General features: G+C 45.1%; 1 protein-coding gene across 2 annotated transcripts in view; it reads left to right on the top strand.

The window, feature by feature from the left end:
• dicer1 (dicer 1, ribonuclease type III) overlaps positions 1 to 23,376 on the top strand; it is a gene marked incomplete at both ends in the record, with an annotated part of 47,067 nt that overhangs the window by 6,990 nt on the left and 16,701 nt on the right. The window contains 20 exons of one of the 2 annotated variants that reach the window (XM_083632421.1): positions 1,211 to 1,345; positions 2,832 to 2,992; positions 5,969 to 6,137; positions 7,832 to 8,146; positions 8,617 to 8,774; positions 11,283 to 11,415; positions 11,704 to 11,946; positions 12,054 to 12,208; positions 12,403 to 12,535; positions 12,742 to 12,817; positions 14,355 to 14,494; positions 16,077 to 16,256; positions 16,386 to 16,599; positions 17,738 to 17,891; positions 18,571 to 18,753; positions 19,014 to 19,119; positions 19,924 to 20,099; positions 21,099 to 21,210; positions 21,346 to 21,921; positions 22,634 to 22,786. In XM_083632421.1, coding sequence (XP_083488547.1) covers positions 1,211 to 1,345; positions 2,832 to 2,992; positions 5,969 to 6,137; positions 7,832 to 8,146; positions 8,617 to 8,774; positions 11,283 to 11,415; positions 11,704 to 11,946; positions 12,054 to 12,208; positions 12,403 to 12,535; positions 12,742 to 12,817; positions 14,355 to 14,494; positions 16,077 to 16,256; positions 16,386 to 16,599; positions 17,738 to 17,891; positions 18,571 to 18,753; positions 19,014 to 19,119; positions 19,924 to 20,099; positions 21,099 to 21,210; positions 21,346 to 21,921; positions 22,634 to 22,786 — 3,672 coding nt within the window. Of the gene's footprint in view, positions 1 to 1,210; positions 1,346 to 2,831; positions 2,993 to 5,968; positions 6,138 to 7,831; positions 8,147 to 8,616; positions 8,775 to 11,282; positions 11,416 to 11,703; positions 11,947 to 12,053; positions 12,209 to 12,402; positions 12,536 to 12,741; positions 12,818 to 14,354; positions 14,495 to 16,076; positions 16,257 to 16,385; positions 16,600 to 17,737; positions 17,892 to 18,570; positions 18,754 to 19,013; positions 19,120 to 19,923; positions 20,100 to 21,098; positions 21,211 to 21,309; positions 21,922 to 22,633; positions 22,787 to 23,376 lie in introns of both variants that reach the window. The other variant, XM_083632420.1, reaches the window with a different exon arrangement.

The raw sequence follows: 23,376 nt of genomic DNA, 5'->3' as shown, positions 1-23,376 counted from the left end.
ATCCATAGATAAGACGCACCGTTATATAAGCCGCAGGGGCCAAAAAACGGGAAAAAAGCCGCGGCTTATAGTCCGGAATTTACGGTAACTAGAAATACAAAAACACAAATAGAACAAATATAAAATATAACTTGAGTTAAGAAAAAAGATCAAATATACACAACATGCTGTCTATAACTTAAAAAACTGCTAAATTAAAAAATATCGGCATATCGGCCAACATATCGGCCGATACCGATATATCGGTTATCGGCCAATATCGGCCGATAATATCGGTGGACCGATATATCGGTCGGGCTCTACTAAAAACATGCAGAAGATCGTCATCCGACCAGTGACGACAACATCTGAAGTTGGTCCCCGGGCGCTGGAAAGAAAAAGCGACCACTGCTCCCGGCCTGCTCCCTGGAGGAAAGGACAAGCCTGGATGGGTCAAATGCAGAGGACATATTTCACCGGCCACCGTCAGCATGAGTGTGTGTAGTGGCCGCATGCATGTGTTGTAGTGTGTTCGTGTGACAATAAAGACGGGCTTCCGTCTGAAATCGTGTTCGTGTTTTTTCTTTTTTTAAAGCTTGTCATGCTAGGCCCTCGGGAAGCTGTTGCAATAACGCTCTGAATTTCGTCTATTTTGGCGAGGGAAAAGCTATATGAATGAGCGCAATTAAATACACTGTTACAGACATAATATTATACATTTGAATATATTCGAACAAATATGTATTTTTTAGAAGGAATATTCTAATATCATTGTTGACCAATTTTGACAGCCCTACACAGCAGTAAGTGCAGTTATCGCAGAAATAGACTCAATAACAAGAACCAGAGTATGTTGCAGCAAAGTTTCTCCTTTTCAGATTTGGTGATGTTGATTGGCTGAAGGAGTAAGTAGTCCCGCCCACTGAAATCACTGGACGGCTGGAAATCCAGACTGATACAGTATGTAGAGTGAAACAATGTGAGGTCACGTGATCAGGTTGGTTTTATCAGGCTAAGTGAAAGCTAGCTTAGCGCTAGTTCCATGCTTGCCTCTCAGCACATGGAGACACTTCATCTTTGCATACAAACTTGATATCAAATGAAATGGCACTATGTGTTATTAGCACCTTCATCAAGGCTCCACGGGGGTGGATGGAATCAAACTGTAATGTTTGTCGACAGTAATATTCCTGCTTTCCCCGGTTTCCTCATTGTGTTTTCCATGATACAGGTGCTGGTCATGACTTGTCACATCTTCCTGCATGTTCTGAGGAATGGAGCCTTGCCATTGTCTAAAATCAACCTGGTGGTGTTTGATGAGTGTCATCTGGCCATCACAGACCACCCCTACCAGCAGATAATGCAGGTGAGATATTACATCACAGACCACCCCTACCAGCAGATAATGCAGGTGAGATATTACATCACAGACCACCCCTACCAGCAGATAATGCAGGTGAGATATTACATCACAGACCACCCCTACCGGCATATAATGCAGGTGAGATATTACATCACAGACCACCCCTACCAGCAGATAATGCAGGTGAGATATTACATCACAGACCACCCCTACCAGCAGATAATGCAGGTGAGATATTACATCACAGACCACCCCTACCAGGAGATAATGCAGGTGAGATATTACATCACAGACCACCCCTACCAGCAGATAATGCAGGTGAGATATTACATCACAGACCACCCCTACCAGCAGATAATGCAGGTGAGATATTACATCACAGACCACCCCTACCGGCATATAATGCAGGTGAGATATTACATCACAGACCACCCCTACCGGCAGATAATGCAGGTGAGATATTACATCACAGACCACCCCTACCGGCAGATAATGCAGGTGAGATATTACATCACAGACCACCCCTACCAGCAGATAATGCAGGTGAGATATTACATCACAGACCACCCCTACCGGCAGATAATGCAGGTGAGATATTACATCACAGACCACCCCTACCAGCAGATAATGCAGGTGAGATATTACATCACAGACCACCCCTACCAGCAGATAATGCAGGTGAGATATTACATCACAGACCACCCCTACCGGCAGATAATGCAGGTGAGATATTACATCACAGACCACCCCTACCGGCAGATAATGCAGGTGAGATATTACATCACAGACCACCCCTACCGGCAGATAATGCAGGTGAGATATTACATCACAGACCACCCCTACCAGCAGATAATGCAGGTGAGATATTACATCACAGACCACCCCTACCGGCAGATAATGCAGGTGAGATATTACATCACAGACCACCCCTACCGGCAGATAATGCAGGTGAGATATTACAGTCCTTAAAGAGAACATGAAACCTTTGATCATAGTCTAGTTCATTTGCATTTCAGCTGAGTCAAGACAGGACACTGCTTTCTCGTCTGAAATGTACCTAGATTTGCTAGAAAGATGAACAACATTTCACCTTTTCACCAACTAGGGCGTTGCTAGATGTCACTAGGTTGATTGTACAGTACAGAACAGGAGAGTACAGTACTAGTGTAGTCTGTACTAGTTAAGTGTTGGTAGGAAGGATTTTGAATTCTAACAGGCTCACAGCATATGCTGTTGTGTTTCAGACTTGGATTGTGGTTGTTTTGATTTGTCAAAATGTTCAAAATCCTTACTACTGTACTGTACAGTCAACCTAGTGACATCACCTTCCCATTAGTCAAGCTTAATTCCATAATGGTCCAAAGCCAAAAAACACTGGACAGACTTAAGAGGGGAAATGAGTCATTTTCTTTCTGTCTGATAGGGTGTAATGGAGAAACTGTCTCCCGTACAAGACTCAGCCTGAGTGATGTCTTTTCTGTCTGTTCAGCTGTTTGAGGGCTCTACGTGTGGCCCTCGGATTCTGGGTCTCACTGCCTCCATTCTGAATGGAAAGTGTGACCCATCAGAACTGGAGCAGAAGATCCAGAACCTGGAGCGAATCCTGAGGAGCAACGCTGAGACCGCCACTGACCTTGTGGTCCTGGACAGGTAGGGCAAGGCACTGTACTATATCACGCCTACACCAGGGGCAGTGTTTCCCGCAGAATCCAAATGTATTGGTTTGATTGATTGATTGACTTTATTTGGTGAATGTCAACAATGATACAGGGAATACAAACAATCACCGAGGATAAAAACACAATAAAGCCACTGGCTTATTTCCATTGCGGTTGTGGTTAGGGATGTCGACGGTTAACCGTTAACCGGTTGACCGCCGACAACGTCATTGGTCGGTTAAGCATGTCGGTCAAACGGTTAATTTGCATATTAAATTGGCATACAACGTGTTGCCAATATGGTGTTTTTTTTCCTCCCCCGCTGTAAGCAATGTTAACAAGTAGTTACTGTAGCAGCAGGATATAGGAATTAAAAGCTCCTGCCAGAACAACATTAATTTAGAGAAAGGCTTTTCCAAATGTTTGAGAGAAAAGCCGTGTGCATTGTCAAGCAGCACTGACTTCTCTGTCCGCTCCTCCACACATGCGCCACAGCCCCGCCCCCCTCTGCTTTGACCAGACAGGAGAAGTGCGATACATTCTCCCCTGACGCGCCGCCCTGCCTGCCCTGTGCTAGACTACAGCCAGCCAGTCACTTTGCTGCTTCTGTGTTCCAGCCGCTGAAACGGCTTTTCAGTTTGGTCAGGACAGGAGCGCATGGCCTGAAACCCGACACCTTGCTCATCTCACAGCGTTCAGCGTGCACTGCACTTCATTCGGTTTCACTCTCTCTCCCTCCCTCTCTGCATGTTCATCATGCACACGCTCGCACTCAATGATCAAACGGTAGTTTTTTACCGTGTTACAAAAATGCAGACATGCGTCTAATTGACGATTGAAAAGTAACAATTAACGTTAGTCTTTACTGTCCAACACAGAGCAGTTCGGAGGAATTGTTTCACAACGAGAGACGGATTGTTTGTAGACTGCATTCATTGACACTTTCAAAGCCGGTGTGAAAGCAGCTACTGACAGCTGCATGTGGAGCCCTGCAAGTTAGAGAGCATAGCCCTCGTTGCGTGCGTGAAGACAGAGGGAGAAGGAGTGAGACCAAAAGCAGGTATTATATATTGCTAAAAGTATAAGATACTGTAGTAATGCACGTGTTGTCAGTGCGCCTTGCAGCCTGGGCTGTCGTCCACTCAAAGTACTTCACGGGGCGGCTGCGTGTCAATTGACGTGTCCTTAATATGCAAAGCATGCAGCTCTAAGCAGTATAGCCTATCGGAGGAATGTTTTTGTTTAGATGGCTGGAGGATTCAACTTGTCTTTTCGTTTTGTTAATGTGTTTTCTTCTGCTTGTAGATGTAAAAATAAACGCTTTCTAATGAAAAAAAATCAAGCATTTGTTGTGGTAAGGGTTTAATGGGGCACAGACAGTCAAAATGCGCATTTTAATCTTCTCGGTTAACCGACACTTGTCGGCTAATGACTGTCGGTTGTCGGTCAAGAAAAATGATGATTTTCGACATCCCTAGTTGTGGTGTGTGTGTGTTTGTGTGTGTGTTTGGGTACTTTGAGTACTTTGTGTCAAAGATAGCATAACATACAAATATAAACAGTGCTACAATGTTCTGTTTTTTGCTTGCTGTCATTCAAATCATTAAAATACTGGGTGGCTAACAATTTCCACATAGCTTAGTTCATCCATCCATCTTCAACCACCTATCCAGGATGGGGTCGTGTTGGTAGCAGGTCCAGCAGGGAACCCCAAACTTATGTTTCCCTGCCCACATTAGCCAGCTCTGACTGGGAGATCCCGAGGCGTTCCCAGGCCAGCGTGGAGATATCATCTCTCCACCTAGCCCTCGGTCTGCCCCGTGGTCTCCTCCCAGCTGGATGCGCCTGGAACACCTCCCTAGGGAGGCCACCATCCTTACCAGATGCCCCATCCACCTCAACTGGCTCTTTTCTACGCTAAGGAGCAGCGGCTCTACTCACGGATGACTGAGCTTCTCACCTTCTCCTAAGGGAGATGCCAGCCACCCTCCTGCTAGCTCCTAGTTATTAAACCTAACTGACACATTCTACTTACATTTGGTCATCTACTCACACAACAGGCAGGTTTTAAGTCCTCGGAAAAAATATATGATGGTGACCTCTGTGTGGGAAACACTGAGGCATGCCCCCTTCACATAATATAAGAACAAAAATACAACCACATACTCCCACATAATCATAAACATAAATACATTAGGGATGGGCATCGAATTTCGAATTTTCGAATAATCGTTGTTATTATCAAGGTCGACTTTTATTATTGAAATTCGAAATTTGAAAAAAAAAAAAAAAAAAAAAAAAATTTGGGAGTGAAATGTTGCATTGTCTCCCCTGATTCTAAGTATAGTCAAATCGCTTGGTTTGAGCAAGTAAAACAATTTTTATAAGCATTTTAAGCAAGGTTTATGGAAAAATGAATGGCGGATAAAATCCCATGAAGAGGGAGAGGGGGTGACTTTGGCACCCCTTTGGCACTCAGACCTGAGCCTACTAAATATTTAATGAACCACTCATGATTGTCAAAACTGTTTTTTATTTTCGAAAATGTCAATGTCATGTAACATGTTCTTTACTTCAGTGGTGCAATGCTTGTTTGAGCTAAAAATCCACAGCAGAAGCTTTTTATATTAATTAATAAAGCCGTAGACTTAGAATCAGGGGAGACAATACATTTCACTCACAAAAAAAAAAAAAAAATTACCGTACATTTTTAATTTTTTTTACATTTTTATTTTTATTTTCGAATTTCGAATTAAATTCGAATTTGGCCAGCGAATTTCGAATAGTGTTTTTGCTAGAAATGCCCATCCCTAAAATACATTCATACATATATACAGGTTCAAGGTTTTGAATGAGTCGTGTTTGAACTTAATATGCAAATAAATCCAAACAGATGATGGCAATATGTTGAGTTGAATATGTCTGTTTGCTGAAGTGTAGCCTGTCTGTGTATGTCCACCCATTGCAGATATGCCTGTCAGCCCAGAGAGGTGGTGCTGGACTGTGGCCCCTACCTGGACAAGAGTGGCCTCTCCTCCCGCCTGCAGGCCGAGCTGGATGATGCTCTCCTCTTCTTGGATGACTGCAACATATCTGTGGTCAGAGAAGACCGTGATCCCACCTTCATCTCCAAACAGGTTAGAGGAATGGCTACAATGCATAGTTGTAGTTTATGGAGTAATAGTGCCTTCCATTTGCATCGGGCACTAGGAATATCGCAGTTTGTAGACCTCTGGTTGTACTCTGTGTATTATGTCTGTATTGTGTGTACATCGTGTGTACATTGTGCGTACTGTATTGTATGTACATCCTTGAATATTTGTATGTATAGCTTTGCTCATGTGGTTTTATATTTGATTATGTTTCTGTTTGGGTATGTCCTCTGGGGTGTATTTTAGTGACTTTCTGTACTGACTTTCTAGTCAATACATTTGTATACATAGCTTTACTCTTGTGGTTTTTTATATTTGATTTTTTGGGTATGTCCTTTTGGGTTGTGTTTTGGTGTAGGAGTCGCCTGTGGACAGGTGTTGAACATTAGCGTTCTGCTACATACACTTAACACTGTGTATCTGGTTACTGTGCATACATGTATGTTACATCTCCAATGCTCTGGGATGTCCATATCAAATACATGTAACCTAACCTAAGTTGAGTGACGTCACACCTGAGTTCATTGCGTTCCATTTAAACAGTCGGGAAACCAGCCGCTGTTAGCTCTAGCGGGGCTAGCCCATTGTTAGCAATATAGCAATGCATTTCGCTGTATTTTGCGCATACAGACAATGTAGCAAGTAGCATCATGTCCACAGATAGAAGTTAGACAGTGCTGTGTGTATGACTGATTGAATGAGACACAAATAGGACAGAAGTACTAATAAACAGTATTTACTACAACTTTAACTACTGTTGAAGCGCGGTACTGCCATCTTGGATTTTGAGGTCGGGGCGGGTGAGCCTCCCCCGAGTTTAGCAGAGAAAATCCGGGGGCAAGTTGAAGTGACGTCACATGCCTGACCTTTGAACCGTGAAATCCCCAGCTCCCAATACAAATGGAAGGCACTATAAGTACCGGCTTAAATTCAGGCCTAGGGGAACCGGAACGCAATACAAGAGTGCCCCCACTCTACAAACTCCCAAGAATGGTGAGCTGAACCAAGGTCAAAAGTTGACAAAGTGAAGTAGCAGTTTATTTATTTTTACAGGCAACAAACTAATCCCCAACCATAACCTTCCCTCAAAAGAAAAGGCATACAATCAGATCAACGCCCATTCCAGTACTGGGAACTGTACTGGGGGCGGCTGTAGCTCAGGAGGTAGAGCAGGTCATCCACTAATCAATTTTGGTAAAAGAGGTCGGTGGTTCGATCCCCGCCTCCTGCAGTCTGCATGTCGAAGTGTCCTTGGGCAAGATACTGAACGATAAATTGCTCCCGATGGTGTGCCAGCACCCTGCGTGGTAGCTTGCGGCCATCGGTGTGTGAATGGGTGAATGTACGACTACTGATTGTAAAGGGCTTTAGATAAAAGCGCTATATAAATGCAGGCCATTTAGCACACTGGATGTAGGATCGGCATCCCCACTAAGAAGTGTTTTCAGCGTTCCCATGGGTCCTTGAAATCCTTGAAAGTTTGTTGAGGGGGGAATCAAGGCCTTGAAAGTTTTTGAAAACAGACATAAAAGACATGCATCATTGAAAGTGTTTGAATTTATATATTTTGTGCAAGAATAGAAATAAGAAAGAAAGAAAGAAAGAAAGAAAGTGGAAACGTGTGAGCACATCCTTAGAAACAACTGGCCGTTCAAACTCCCCCTCTCTGTTGTGTGCAGGTCCTGAGTGACTGCCGGGCAGTGCTGCTGGTTCTGGGGCCCTGGTGTGCCGATAAGGTGGCTGGCATCATGGTGCGCGAGCTCCAGAAGTACATCAAGCATGAGCAGGAGGAGCTCAACCGCAAGTTCCTGCTGTTCACCGACACCATCCTGCGCAAGGTGCACGCGCTCTGCGAGGAGACCTTCTCGCCCGCCGCACTCGACCTCACGTTCGTCACGCCCAAGGTCCTGCGGCTGCTCCAGATCCTGCATGAGTACAAGCCCTTCGAGCGACAGCAGTTCGAGAGCGTCGAGTGGTACAACAACCGCAACCAGGTAGGAATGCGAATGATTAATTGACAATTTCCATCGTTAAGAATTTGCTTGATCAAACATATGTTAAGTAACCGATTAATTGACAATGTAGGCTATGTGCTATTTTCAAATGTTTTGCTGAAATTATTTAAAACCACAAGAGCATAATTTAACTTTCACCGCTTATACAGAGGAAGAAGCCAAGCAAGTAGGCAAAATTACTCCTAACAAGACAACAGTATTCATTTTAAACATTGTAATGCAATGTTGAAATACAGCACGCCTACAAGCACAATGATGGCTAATGCAGGAAGTTTGGTTGGTTGATTAACGCTGTGAGTAGGCCTAAAGACATGTGCATTTTGTATTTTCTATTTTGTATGTGAAAAGCTGTTTTTTTTTTTATATATATATGTAATGATTAATTGATCGTTAAAACCACCAATTAATCGATTATAGAAATTGATTAAAATTGGCATCCCTACGACCAGGACAACTACGTGTCCTGGAGCGACTCGGAGGATGAAGACGAGGACGAGGAGGTGGAGGCCAAAGAGAAGCCGGAAGCCAACTTCCCCTCGCCCTTCACAAACATACTGTGCGGGATCATCTTTGTGGAGAGGCGTTACACGGCTGTCGTCCTCAATCGGTAGGCCTATGTCTTCTAGGTAGGCCTATGTCTTCTAGGTAGGCCTATGTCAGCTGTTTCTCCTTTGGGCTGTGAGGTATAGACGGTTTGAACTTGCCATCCTAGATTGTCTTTTAGATAGTCATGGAATGTTCACTTTGCACCTAAAGATAACATCAGGGTCATAACATAAAGTCAGGGAAGACAAAAGTATCCTACAACTGAAATGTCTCACTAGATGAGCTTGATGGTGAAATGTTCCCAGCATGTTTTTTATGCCTCCGCCGGCGATAGCCAGGCCGGAGGCGTTATGGATTCGGGTTGTCCGTACGTGCATCCGTCCGTCCGTCTGATGTTTGTTAACGCGATATCTGAGGAACGCCTTGACGGAATTTCATCAAATTTGCCTCAAACGTCGACTTAGATTCAAGGATGAACTGATTAGATTTTGGTGGTCAAAGTTCAAGGTCACTGTGACCTCATGAACACCATTCCCAAGTTCGTTAACGCGATATCTCAAGAATGGCTTGATGGAATTTCTTCCAATTTGGCTCAGATGTCGACTTGGACGCAAGGATGAACTGATTAGATTTTGGTGATCAAAGGTCAAGGTCACTGTGACCTCTCGAACGCCATTTTCAAGCTCGTCAACGCGATATCTCAGGAATGTCTTGCGATATCTCAGGAATGTCTTGATGGAATTTCTTCCAATTTGCCTCAAACGTCCACTTGGACTCAAGGATGAACTGATTAGATTTTGGTGGTCACAGGTAGGGCTGGGTATTGGTTCAAATTTCAAGAATCGATTCGATTCCGATTCACAAGGTTCCGAATCGATTAATCCCGATTCGATTCCGATTACGTAGATTAATTTCAATATCGATTTGGTTAGTGATACTAAAACATGTTTTTTGAGCTGTAACCTGAATTACATGATTGTCCAGTTATGTAACACAGGGGTTCCCAACCTTTTTTGCGCCAAGGAAGGTAGATACATGGGAAAAAAAGTTGCAGACCGGTTGTCAATTTTAATGGTTTTAGTTACACATATATTTACTCACCAGGTGGTGACAAAGGGTAAATAACAGCCTTTTCATCTGTCAATAAAGACACTTTCACAATTATGCACAGTGATTTGATTTCAGCCTATATCATTTCTAAAAGTAGATATTAATGATCAAACATTTCCATTTATGTAGCCTACAGTATTTATGTTTTTGTTTCAACTACAAACATAAATAAATGTCAACTTGAAACTATGTTTCAACTACCACACACAGCCTATAATATTATAGCCTATGTTTATAAAAAAAAAAATATATAAAATAAAAAAAAACGATCTCTGGACATATGAATCGAAAGGATTAAAATAAAAATCGGTTAAAAATCGGAGAATCGATTTTTTTAACCCAGCCCAGTCACAGGTCAAAGTTCAAGGTCACTGACCTCACAACCGCTCATTTCATGCTGGTTAACGCGATATCTCAGGAACGCCTTGACGGAATTTCATTTAATTTTCCTCAAACGTCCACTTGGCCTCAAGGATGAACTGATTGGATTTTGGTGGTCAAAGTTCAAGGTCATTGTGACCTCACTAACCCCATTTCCAAGCTCTTTAACGCAATATCTCAGGAACGCCATGACGGAAATTCTTCCAATTTGGCTCAAACGTCGACTTGGACTCAAGCATGAACTAATTCGATTTTGGTGGTCAAAGGACAAAGGTTAAGGTCACTGTGACCTCAGAAACGCCATTTTCAAGCTTGTTAAAGCGATATCTTAAGAACGCCTTCACGGAATTTCTTCCAATTTGCCTCAAACATCCACTTGGACTTAAGGATGAACTGATTAGGTTTTGGTGATCAAAGTTCAAGGTTACTGTGACGACAGAATTTCATCTTATTTGCCTCAAATGTCCACTTGGACTCAAGGATGAACTGATTACATTTTTGTGGTCAAAGATCAAGGTCACTGTGACCTCACGAACGCCATTTTCAAGCTCGGTAACATATCTCAGTAACACCTTGACCAAATTTCTTCACATTTGGGTCAAAGTCTGGACAGACATGCATGTCGACTGCTGACTTGTTGGCAGAGGCATATATCTGCTGTGCGGTTGTTCTAGTTTTCCATTATTTTATTTTTCAAATTTTAAGAACATGAAAAACAAACTCAGACACGGAAAAGGAGAAGAAAGAACATACAAATATCATCAGCATTCCAACATTATAACATGCTACCAGCTGCATAAGGTGCTTATATGCTTGTAAGATATGTTGTGCAAATAGTTTAAACTTTCTTAAGTGAGTTGGTCCTCAGGAACCTGAGTTTCTCCATACGCACAACCGAAACCATGTCCGTTAGCCACAGCTGAAAAGAGGGTGGGGAGGTGGACTTCCACTCCTTCAGAATGAGTTTCTTAGCGACAGTCGTCCCCTGCGTCAGAGACTGCTGCACAGCCGTGGAGGAGGAGGAGCAGAGAGGATTGTTCCCAGCATGTTATCCATGACTCTATGCTCGTTTCCCCAGGCTCATCAAAGAGGCAGGGAAGCAGGATCAAGAGCTAGCTTACATCAGCAGCAACTTCATCACCGGCCACAGCATTGGCAAGAACCAGCCGCGAAACAAACAGATGGAGGTGGAGTTCAGGAAACAAGAAGAGGTACATGCCGCCTCTTATTTTAACCACTTTTGCTTGAATGGTCATGTAGCACATCTCTAAATGAGAAAATGGTGTTATATATATATAGGCCCAGTATCCATCTTACGTATACTTATTGGTTGCTGGGAAGAATTAAGGCCTAGGAAAATATGTATTTTTGAAAATGAAATTATGTAGAACCCCTGTGAATATCATACTAGTAGACACCCATGTATTTCTTTGAGGTATTTTGTCATCACTCCGTAAGAGTCATCTGTTTACATCCCCCCCCCACCCTTCCTCTCACAGGTTCTCCGCAAGTTCAGAGCTCATGAAACCAACCTGCTGATCGCCACCAGCATTGTGGAGGAAGGCGTGGATATTCCAAAGTGTAACCTTGTGGTGCGCTTCGACCTGCCCACAGAATACAGGTCCTATGTCCAGTCCAAAGGCAGAGCCCGGGCACCTGTCTCCAACTACATCATGTTGGCTGACAGAGAGAGGACCAAAACCTTTGAGGAGGATCTCACAACTTACAAGGCCATAGAAAAGGTAATATTTTAACCATTTGATTAATTTCATGATATCTGTCTGGATACTGCAAAGTGGGGCAGTTATAACTAGTTGTTGTGATTATCTTACATTTTTATTCTGGCCAGATCTTAAGGAATAAGTGCTCCAAGTCGGCAGAGGTGAGCGAGTTTGAGGTGGAACAGGTGCTGGACGATGACAACATCCTCCCGCCCTATGTGCTTAGATCTGAGGACGGAGGACCCCGCGTCACCGTCAACACAGCCATTGGACACATCAACAGGTATCCTGCCTGGTTCCACTCATGTTTTTTGCATTTCCAGGCCCATTTTCTTTGATGGTCAATCAGAAGCCAAGAGGTTTTTTTTGTAATGTGTAAAATGATTCCTCTTTATCAAGAAACTCCTAGTAGACTTTGTATTATACTGATATTAAAGCAGCTGTTTTGCTTCATGTCTTTTTTGACTCTGGTTCCAGGTACTGTGCTCGGCTGCCCAGTGACCCATTCACCCACTTGGCACCCAAATGTAAGACTGCAGAGACACAAGACGGACGCTACCAGTCCACTCTCTACCTGCCTATCAACTCCCCACTGAGAGTTCCTGTTAAGGTGACGATGAAAGCCAACATTTTAAGTCTCCGTATTGAAAAGATATTAAAAGCCATTCAATTCCAACCTAGAAACTGTGTGTGTTTAGCTGCCTTTGTAATTGTGATAGAAAGTTGGATAATTCCAGCTTTACTGCAGTTTATTATTAATGGCACATCACATTGCCACTAACTCAGGTGCTTGTGTTGATGTGTTTGTCTTTACAGGGTCCTATAATGACTTGTGCCAGGCTGGCAGAGAAAGCAGTTGCACTAGTATGTTGCGAGAAACTTCACAAAATAGGTAAAACTCAATTCAATTGAGAATATAACATGATATGCCTTTTAAAGCAGCTACAAGCAACTTTCATTGAGTGTTGATTTGAGTGGCCCCTGTGGACAAAAGCAGTAGTGTTCTCCCGGAACGAAGGCTGCGTTTCCTCAACATCAAGTCTCCTTCCGCTTTGACCAGTAGGTCAGCAAGCCTTCACTGAGCGCGCCTGAACATTGAGCCTCGCCTGCCGTTTGATTTACTGCATCAGGTTAACGCTATCACTTCATTCGCAGGCCCAAACAAAAATGACAACCCGTCTCAGACGGAGGTGAACACAGGAAGTCCCCGCTGTCTCAACCCATGCACACACAGGAAGTCCCCGCTGTCCCATGCACACACAGGAAGTCCCCGCTGTCTCAACCCATGCACACACAGGAAGTCACCGCTGTCTCAACCCATGCACACACAGGAAGTCACCGCTGTCTCAACCCATGCACACACAGGAAGTCACCGCTGTCTCAACCCATGCACACACAGGAAGTCACCGCTGTCTCAACCCATGCACACACAGGAAGTGCCCGCTGTCTCAACCCATGCACACACAGGAAGTCCCCGCTGTCTCAACCCATGCACACACAGGAAGTCCCCGCTGTCCCATGCACACACAGGAAGTCCCCGCTGTCTCAACCCATGCACACACAGGAAGTCCCTGCTGTCTCAACCCATGCACACACAGGAAGTCCCCGCTGTCTCAACCCATGCACACACAGGAAGTCCCCGCTGTCAACCCATGCACACACAGGAAGTCCCCGCTGACTCAACCCATGCACACACAGGAAGTCCCCGCTGTCTCAACCCATGCACACACAGGAAGTCCCCGCTGACTCAACCCATGCACACACAGGAAGTCCCCGCTGTCTCAACCCATGCACAGGCATTTAGAAATCTAAGCAATCTAGAAATCGCCAATCTCCTCGCTGATGTTGCTAAGATGTGAGTCATTCAAGTCTATCAGTCTAATGACTCGTATGATTCTGGGACAGACAGACGATAGTTCAGGGTTTGAGCTGTAGAGTGCACGGCACGTCCGCATCAATAATTTCGCTTCCGTGCGCCGCGGTTTTTCTTTAGTCTAATTGACGGAGTTGGAGCTGATCGATTGTAGGTCCAGACGACATTTCAGCTAATAATAATAATAATAATAATAATAATAATAATAATAATAAATAGCTCAGCTTGCTGCATATGAGATGTCGTTGGACTGTAAACAATGACGGAAGGAGCGGGACGTCCGCTCTACAAGCAAAACCCACATTATCGCTCGTCTGTCCCAGAGTCATATTAGTCGTCGGACTGATAGACTCTGGGTTTAACCCAGAGTCTATGTTCCCAGATTGTGAGGCATCAGTATTAACTTTAGACTGTTTCATAACCAGTTAAAAGTTCCTTGTAGCTGCTTTAAAATAGGAACATTTATTTTCAAACTCTATATAACGTTTCCCTGGCATCAGTCTTGTGTATCTTCTGCCTTCCTTCCTCCCTTCCATTCTTTCTCCTTCCTTCCTAGGTGAGCTAGATGACCACCTGATGCCGGTGGGGAAGGAGACGGTGAAGTATGAGGAGGAGCTGGATCTTCATGATGAGGAGGAGACCAGCGTCCCCGGTCGGCCTGGCTCCACCAAGAGGAGGCAGTGCTATCCTAAAGCCGTAAGAGAGCCCTTCTGCCAAATAGGGCAGTACCGAATTTAAAAAAATTCAAATTTGAGTAGTCTATTGAGTTTTTCCCCGAATATTCCAATGTCTGCTGTGATGTCATCATGACTAAAAACCAGGCTGGGTAGAAACCTAGCATATGGCTGGCGTGGGAAAGCGTTGATGAGCCTGTTGTCAGCCAACGTGGCTGGTCAGTTTGAAATTGTACCAGCCAGCCACGCACATTTGTTTACCAGGCAGCCATATTTTGTTCCCTACTTTTGTGTGTCTGTCTAACAACTAACTAATTAATGGCCAACTGGGGAGGGTGTTTACTATGATGAAAAATGTGAAAATGGAAAAGACTGTGAAACTCAATTGCTCTAAAAATGGCCTACTTCCACCAATAAAATGGGATGACAAAATATTATCCAGCAGTGCAGTTTTCTTCAGATTTTTGTAGAAATCAAACCCACATCAGCCTAGGTGACAGCAGTTAATGTATCAGTGAACATCAAACACAACCTTCAGTAGTAACTCCAAATAGGTTGAAAGCAAGAGTGGATAAGCATCATGCCATCAGCTGAGCACAGAATCCCTCTCCCTTATAAGGCAGTTATCCAGCAAAGAAAACAACCATAAATTGTCAAATTCAGACACTTTTCAGTGAAAGACGAACGGGCACTGCAAAACAAGCATTGACGTTAGGGTTAGGGTTAGTCCATCACATTAGGCCGAAAGGTCGGGGCGAAAACTCGGATCTCCAAAACAGCAACTTTTCAGGAAGTAAAAAAAACGGTGTGCTCTTAAAATACTAAACACCACGTCATCAAAGTTGGCACGTCTTCATTATAGTCAGGTTCTCTGGATGTGTCATCATGACATTATTAATATCTTACCTGAATAAGCTCAAATGATGTGACAGAATTATCAGCGTCTTTGAGTACCTAGAAAAGCGCTATATATATGTCATGTATTATTATTATTATCAGTCCGAGTTGAAGGCACTTTCTCCGGGATGAGCAGCCCCCGGTGGCTGCCATCATTCTGGAGCGCACAGGGACATGCCACTGCTCCTCTGGCGGCTCCCAGGCCGAGAGAAAGGCTCCGTCTTGTCACTAACGTGAACATTATCTCATCAGAAACCACTTCGATCTGCATGGTTTAAATTAGTTTGCAGCCTAGGGATAATTCTACAACTTTTTATTGATCTATTTATGTCAGACGAAGCCGGGAATAAACAAAATTATGTCAGAATTACACGGTGCGTCGGCCAGTGTCTCTTTTGCGGGTTGTACTCCTTGCCTGGGGGGATTGAGACGGAGCTAGGGGCGGACAGTTTGAGGGCAAATGGTGTTATGAGAATTACTCACAAGATCGTTTTAATGCTTTTACATTGGTTAAATTTTGTAAAACCCACACAGAGATGTGAAGGGTGACCAATGGCATTGATTTATGACAAAAATAAAAATGTGAAAAAATGGACATTCAAAGTCCCGCCCCGACAGCGACGACATGCACATTTTGTGAGTCGGATGGTAACCCTAACCCAAAAGTCTCGTCTCTTTTTGTTTCCTTTGTCCTCTGCCATGTCCAGATACCAGAGTGTCTACGGGACAGTTACGCTGTACCAGAACAGTCCTACTACCTATACGTGATTGGGATGGTCCTCACCACCCCTCTCCCCGATGAACTCAACTTCCGCAGGAGGAAGCTCTACCCACCAGAGGACACCACAAGGTGCTTCGGCATCCTGACTGCCAAACCGATACCTCGAGTATGTCAGCTGGTTATAATCTTGATCTCTTCCAACAAACTTAGCTTATGTTTTCACCTACTAGTTAGACCCTACTACCTCCTAATGCTACTACTGAGAACCACAAGTCTTTGCTTTTCTCCCCTCCAGATCCCCCATTTCCCGGTGTACACTCGCTCAGGTGAGGTGACCATCTCCATTGAGTTGCAGAAGTCGGGCTTTGTGCTCACCACCGCTCAGCTAGACCTCATCACTCGCCTGCACCAGTACGTCTTCTCCCATATCCTCCGCCTGGAGAAACCTGCACTGGAGTTCAAGCCCACGCTGGCCGACTCAGCTTACTGCGTTCTACCTCTGAATGTTGGTGAGGAGAATTACACTGGCGTTTTGGGGCTGAGCTTTACAACACTGGACACTAGGGGTGTGCCGATTAATCGTTTTTTAGATGCATCGCGATGAGTCACGTGACGATTAAAATCGATTCACAATGTTCGATTATCGATTTGCAATACAAATATACAATTTTTTTTTTTGCTTTATTTGCAAAAAATACGGTATTTCGCCCGGAAAGCAGTTCCTTAACTGTAAAACGAGACCAAAACCGAAGTACTGGAAACTGGAATCACTGAAGAAAGCATGCAGGGTGGCTGTAACATGTGATGCGTGGACTTCAGTCGCAACTGAAGATAATGGAGGTACATTTGTTTGTTTACTTTAATTAATGGATACTGACAAATATACCTTGCTTAAAAAAAATCCTGTTTGGTGAAAAAGATGCATCGAAAATCGTGATTAATCGTAATAATCGTTTAATAATCGAATCGTAGCACCCTTAATCGTAATCGAATCGAATCGTGAGGTGCCTAAGGTGGCACACCCCTACTGGACACATGTGGCTTGTGCTTGCATGATAAATGTATTGTGGCTAATCCAAAAATGTGGCCACCATATTTTTCATGCTTGATTCTAGAAAGGTTATTCTTGTTTCCTATAGGTACATGAACTTGACTTTCAACTTAGGGTTGTGCGTTGTCAACCAAATAGCCATCACGATGGTTCCACAGTGAAACATCACGATGGACGATGGCATCGTCGTTGTCGGGGGGGGGGGGGGGGGCAGACAGCGCGCAGCACTCAGCAGAGAGAGGGAGGCGGAGGGGCTCGTGCTGAAACTGAAACTGTGACCAGCGCTGAGGCTATTTAGCCTGTGGTGGTGGATATATGAATTAGTCAACTACCGGTATCTATTAATATGTTTCTTTGCCACATTTGCGCAAATTTGCGCTCACAAATGGACATCACGACGGTCCGATGTAGAAGGCTCAGAGGTCGATGGGGGTGGATGCCATCGTCCATCATGCCAACCCTATTTCAACTATCTCAGGCAATGAAACATACTCATGTCCTAGGACAGAAGTTTAGTAGTCTTTTCCCGAAACACTTTTTAGGACAATGTTTTGTGTGAAATTGTCGATTTCATGTTGATTGATTGCCTCTTTCAGTTGGGGATTCCAACACACTCGATCTGGACTTTAAGTTCATGGAGGACATTGAGAAGTCTGAGGCCCGCACTGGCATTCCTACCACTCAGTACACCAAGCAGAACACCTTCTCCTTCAAGCTGGAGGATTACCAGGACGCTGTCATCATTCCAAGGTAGTTTTGCACAGTTGGCCAATACTGGGAACTTGGTATTGAGAAATCGGTCTCTACAAGATGTTTTAAGGACCGTTTCTGTTGTGTATAAATTGTATAAAATGTTGCAATGTGATAGATGTAATTATGTTATAACAAGTGAAAACTAGCCTGAGCTAGATAAACAATATCTAGGCTAATGAGCTGTCTACATTACTATAAGTCAGGTGCACTAGCAGCTGATGGTAACCAAGCTGAACACTATAAACGTGCACAAAACAACATTTACCACATTGTCATGTTGGGAAAAGTAACCTGCAAATATAATGGTGAAAAATACCAATAGTCACCAATAGTAATGCACTGTAGCAGCTAATGTTGCAGCTAAAATACACTTATGCTAACATTACGGTACATCCTCAACAAAGCATTAGGCCCACTGGCAAACATTTTGCTGACCTTATCAGGAAAATATGGAACTTAAAATGAATCTTAGCTAGTATTTGGCTAATAGCTAACAAAGCGTTTGGCCACTCTCTGGCCAAACGCTTGTACAATCAATTTTAAATCGTCAATAAAACATGTTGGCAGTGTTCCATTTTAGCCTGAGGATCACCACATCAAATTCTGTATGCCATTTCTAATCGTCGTTTGTGGACAAACTGCCATCCTGACTTCCATTGGGTATGCTTACTTCCAGGTATCGTAACTTCGACCAGCCTCATCGATTCTACGTGGCCGACGTCTACACAGACCTCACGCCACTCAGCAAGTTCCCCTCACCAGAATATGAGACATTTGCTGAATACTACAAAACCAAGTACAACCTGGACCTGTCCAACCTGAACCAGCCCCTCCTGGACGTAGACCACACCTCCTCTAGGTCAGGCCAATGGAGATAACCACAATCTTATGTAGCTTGTAGTTTATTAAGTTGCTGGTAAATTGAATATCGTTTGCAAATAAACATGCTCTCATAACTGTTCTTCAAAGAAGTTTGAATGGACCACAAGCTTGTTATCTGATAATATGAACACCACAAAACGTAAAGCCCATTGAGTCATTAAGTAGCAAAGTAATGTCCATATACGTTGCATTTTGCACAGGGGTTAAGTTGTTGCTGCTTTCTGTATGTTCGTGCAGACTGAACTTGTTGACGCCTCGGCACCTGAACCAGAAGGGTAAGGCCCTGCCACTCAGCAGTGCAGAGAAGAGGAAGGCCAAGTGGGAGAGTCTGCAGAACAAACAGGTACCACCTACTCATCAGAGGGTCTGCAGAACAAACAGGTACCACCTACTCATCAGAGAGTCTGCAGAACAAACAGGTACCACCTACTCATCAGAGAGTCTGCAGAACAAACAGGTACCACCTGCTCATCAGAGAGTCTGCAGAACAAACAGGTACCACCTACTCACCAGAGAGTCTGCAGAACAAACAGGTACCACCTACTCACCAGAGAGTCTGCAGAACAAACAGGTACCACCTACTCATCAGAGAGTCTGCAGAACAAACAGGTACCACCTACTCATCAGAGAGTCTGCAGAACAAACAGGTACCACCTACTCATCAGAGAGTCTGCAGAACAAACAGGTACCACCTACTCATCAGAGAGTCTGCAGAACAAACAGGTACCACCTACTCATCAGAGAGTCTGCAGAACAAACAGGTACCACCTACTCATCAGAGAGTCTGCAGAACAAACAGGTACCACCTACTCACCAGAGAGTCTGCAGAACAAACAGGTACCACCTGCTCCCATCACACATGGAGAGTCTGCAGAACAAACAGGTACCACCTGCTCCCATCAGACATGGAGAGTCTGCAGAACAAACAGGTACCACCTGCTCACATCAGACCTGCAGGTCAAGTAGCTCATTAGCTGCCAACAACTCCTAAACATCATGCTGATACAAAACTAGTATCGGTGCATCTGTGCAAAAGGTGTGAATTCCACCTCAGAAAAGACAGTATTAGCCACATCATCTTTTTGTCAAACACACCGAGTGTCTCTGGCACTCTGTATTGCTATTCTGATCCTGTGTTGTTCTTCAGATCCTGGTTCCAGAGCTGTGTGCCATCCACCCCATCCCTGCGTCCCTGTGGAGGAAAGCTGTGTGTCTGCCCAGCATCCTCTACCGCCTCCACTGCCTCCTGACCGCCGAGGAGCTGAGAGCCCAGACGGCCGGGGACGCCGGAGTCGGTGCCCAGACCCTCCCCCCTGACTTCAGGTCCAAATCAAATACACAGCACAAGCCCCAGACCCTCCCCCCTGACTTCAGGTCCAAATCAAATACACAGCACAAGCCCCAGACCCTCCCCCCTGACTTCAGGTCCAAATCAAATACACAGCACAAGCCCCAGACCCTCCCCCCTGACATCAGGTCCAAATCAAATACACAGCACAAGCCCCAGACCCTCCCCCTGACTTCAGGTCCAAATAAAAGACAGTACAAGCCCCAGCACCACCAGTTCATCCAGTGCAGTGGCTTATCTTCATCATAAATTAATTCATTAGAGATTATCGCATTTTGCGAATATGCAAGAATGCTCATTCTAATCCTAGGTTTCTCTAAACCACTGTTATCTAATCTTAGGTTTCTAGGTTTGGCTTTTTATAGTCCCAATGCCAGACCCTATGGGAGTTCTTTGGCTTACTGCATGCTGCAGATCTCTCTCTGGGTTTGGGACACTTCTAGCTCCAAACTGCTGTGATTGGGGGAACCAATCACTGGAGTCTTGGCCAGTGATTGGTTCCCCCGAAATCCTGGGGGCACCAATCAATCAGTAACGACTTTAGCGATCAGGCATGCCCAGTGCCCACACAACCTGACTTTTGAAAACGACCCACCCTTTCATTGGTGCTATGACCTGTCAGTCACTCAATTTTTACCCCCTATACCCGCCCTCAAAATGGCAGCGGGGGCTGCGAAGTGGCACAGACTAATTTATGTAGTGTGTGGAGAGCAGCGATTGAACATAATATTTGAGTCTGGGGAAAGACTAGGATTTTTATGTTTCTAATGCTAGGGTTCACTAAGTCAGTATTATCATTAAACGGTTATACCGTTCACTACTAAATAATAAACCACAACTGTTTTGAGTTTGGCTGTTGAAGACCATGCAAATAAGCCTTTTGGTAAAAAGGTGGAAAAGTGTGAACTCACCTCAAGGCATTTCTACACAACTTGTTTTTGGATGTTTGCCATGGTTCTCTTTGCGTCTCACAGGTATCCAAACCTGGACTTTGGGTGGAAGAGGTCCATTGACAGCAAAACTTTCATCTCCTCTCCCGAGTCGTGCGCCGAGGACGTAGAGGGTCACTGTAACAACCAAGCGACTGTATCCCCTGAACCCGATGCCCTCACACCGCCCCACAGCCCCAACTCCTCCCGGTCTGAGCAGGGGCCCCAAAGCCCCCACTCCTCCCGGTCTGAGCAGGGGCCCCACAGCCCCCACTCCTCCCGGTCTGAACAGGAGCCCCGCACGGCACCTCGCCCCGGACACGGCGCCTGCACCAGGAATCTAACAAACGGCACTGCCCTAGTCGCCGACCGCGACGACAACGGCCACCCAGAAGAGCACCTTCACCAACACGACAATTGCCAACGCCCCCGGCCCGGCCTGCCGCAGCCGGAGAGCCCCGGATTCATACGAACCACTACCTCAGTTCCTGTGCAGCCAGCTCCCAGTCCCAAGACGCCCAGCAGCTCCAGCCCTCCCCAGCCTCGTCATGAATGTATCCCAGGGAGGACCTCAGACCACGTGAATAAAGCTACCTCAGTCTGCAGCCTGACAAACATGGGCCCCCACGCTCTCACAGCACCTTCCCCCGACCCGGCCGGCGAGGCGGGGGACTCCCCCAAGAGCCTGGGGCCCAACCCGGGCCTCATCCTGCAGGCCCTGACCCTGTCCAACGCCAGCGACGGCTTCAACCTGGAGCGGCTGGAGATGCTGGGCGACTCCTTCCTGAAGCATGCCATCACCACATACCTGTTCTGCACCTACCCCGACGCCCACGAGGGCCGCCTCTCCTACATGCGCAGCAAGAAGGTGAGAAAGCTCTTTACTTCTTTTTCTTTTCTGTTTTCTCTAGAATTGTTCTCCCATTTTCTCCCAAATTGTACCTGTTGGCCAATTCCCCCTAACCCTCTAACCCTAACCCTCTAACCCTAACCCCCTAACCCTCTAACCCTAACCCTCTAACCCTCTAACCCTAACCCTAACCCTCTAACCCTAACCCCCTAACCCTCTAACCCTAACCCTCTAACCCTAACCCTGCTGTCCCAGTCACTGCTCCACCTGAGACACCTCTGCCCATCTGGGGAGAGTTGTAGACTAGCACAGAACAAATGTGAGAAATTTCATTTTTATTTGTAAGATGTTTCTTACAAGACAAGATGTTTCTTAGGAAGACATCAGAAGAAAGTGAATAAAATATAAAACCTGTTTCTGAGAATAGCTTTTTTTGTCTTCTTTTTCCTCTTAACTCATTCCCAGGCAGAGTTTCAAAGGAAAAGTTGCCAGCCACCGCCAGGGTTTCTGATCATTTTCACTCATTTTCCGAGACCCACAGAATATTTTCTTCTATGACTATGTAAACACCGAATATCTCAAAAGAAAGAAGGAAGCATCTACTTTAATAGAAAAATAGGTTGATTCTACCTTCATCTGTTCTTTACTTATTGACACCTGAATGTTCACTGAAAACGTCCGTCTGTCCCCAAAAAGTTGAGAAAAATGTGACTCGTCCTCTCTTATCTAGGTGAGCAACTGTAACCTGTACCGCCTGGGGAAGAAGAAGGGCCTTCCCAGCCGCATGGTGGTGTCCATCTTTGACCCGCCGGTCAACTGGCTGCCCCCCGGCTACGTGGTCAACCAGGACAAGAGCATCACGGACAAGTGGGACTCAGACGAGGTCAGTCGCTCGGCTGTCGCCTTCTCAACTCACTCGCTTACATCCTGTCCCGTTTCTCTTTCCAGGGTCCACGTGAGAACTTGAGAAGGTTTTTGAAAATAGACATAAATAGACAGGGGTCATTGAAAGTGCTTGAATTTATTTATTTTGTACAATAATAGACATCCGCCCCCTAATAAATAGATTTAACACAGCACAGTTGAGACGTCTTGACACATTCAAGCCCCTCTCTTTGTAATAGTTGTCTGTGAGCTTGTGTAAAGCTGCTACTTCTCATTATTAAAAGAAATCAGTGTTGTAACAGTAATGAACCTTGATGTTGGCTCCTTGAATTTGAGGGAATTCGGCCAGGAAAGTCCTTGAATTTGATGTTTAAGAAGGTGTGGGAACCCTGTCTTTCTTTCTCATTTTCTCTCCCGTGTGTGTGTGTGTGTGTGTGTGTGTGTGTGTGTGTGTGTGCGCGCGCGTACGTCTGTGTGCGTCTTGTGTGTGTCATGATGTTGTCCAGCCACTAGAGGGCGGGGTTCCACCTTGCTGTCATGCCTCCACGCTGTTCGCCACTGAGTTGGAGTATACCAGACTCTTATTAG

This window comes from Poromitra crassiceps, assembly GCF_964638095.1.
Source record: "Poromitra crassiceps genome assembly, chromosome: 3".
NCBI classification, from domain to species: domain Eukaryota; kingdom Metazoa; phylum Chordata; class Actinopteri; order Beryciformes; family Melamphaidae; genus Poromitra; species Poromitra crassiceps.
This window is presented reverse-complemented; position numbering and strand designations above follow the sequence as displayed.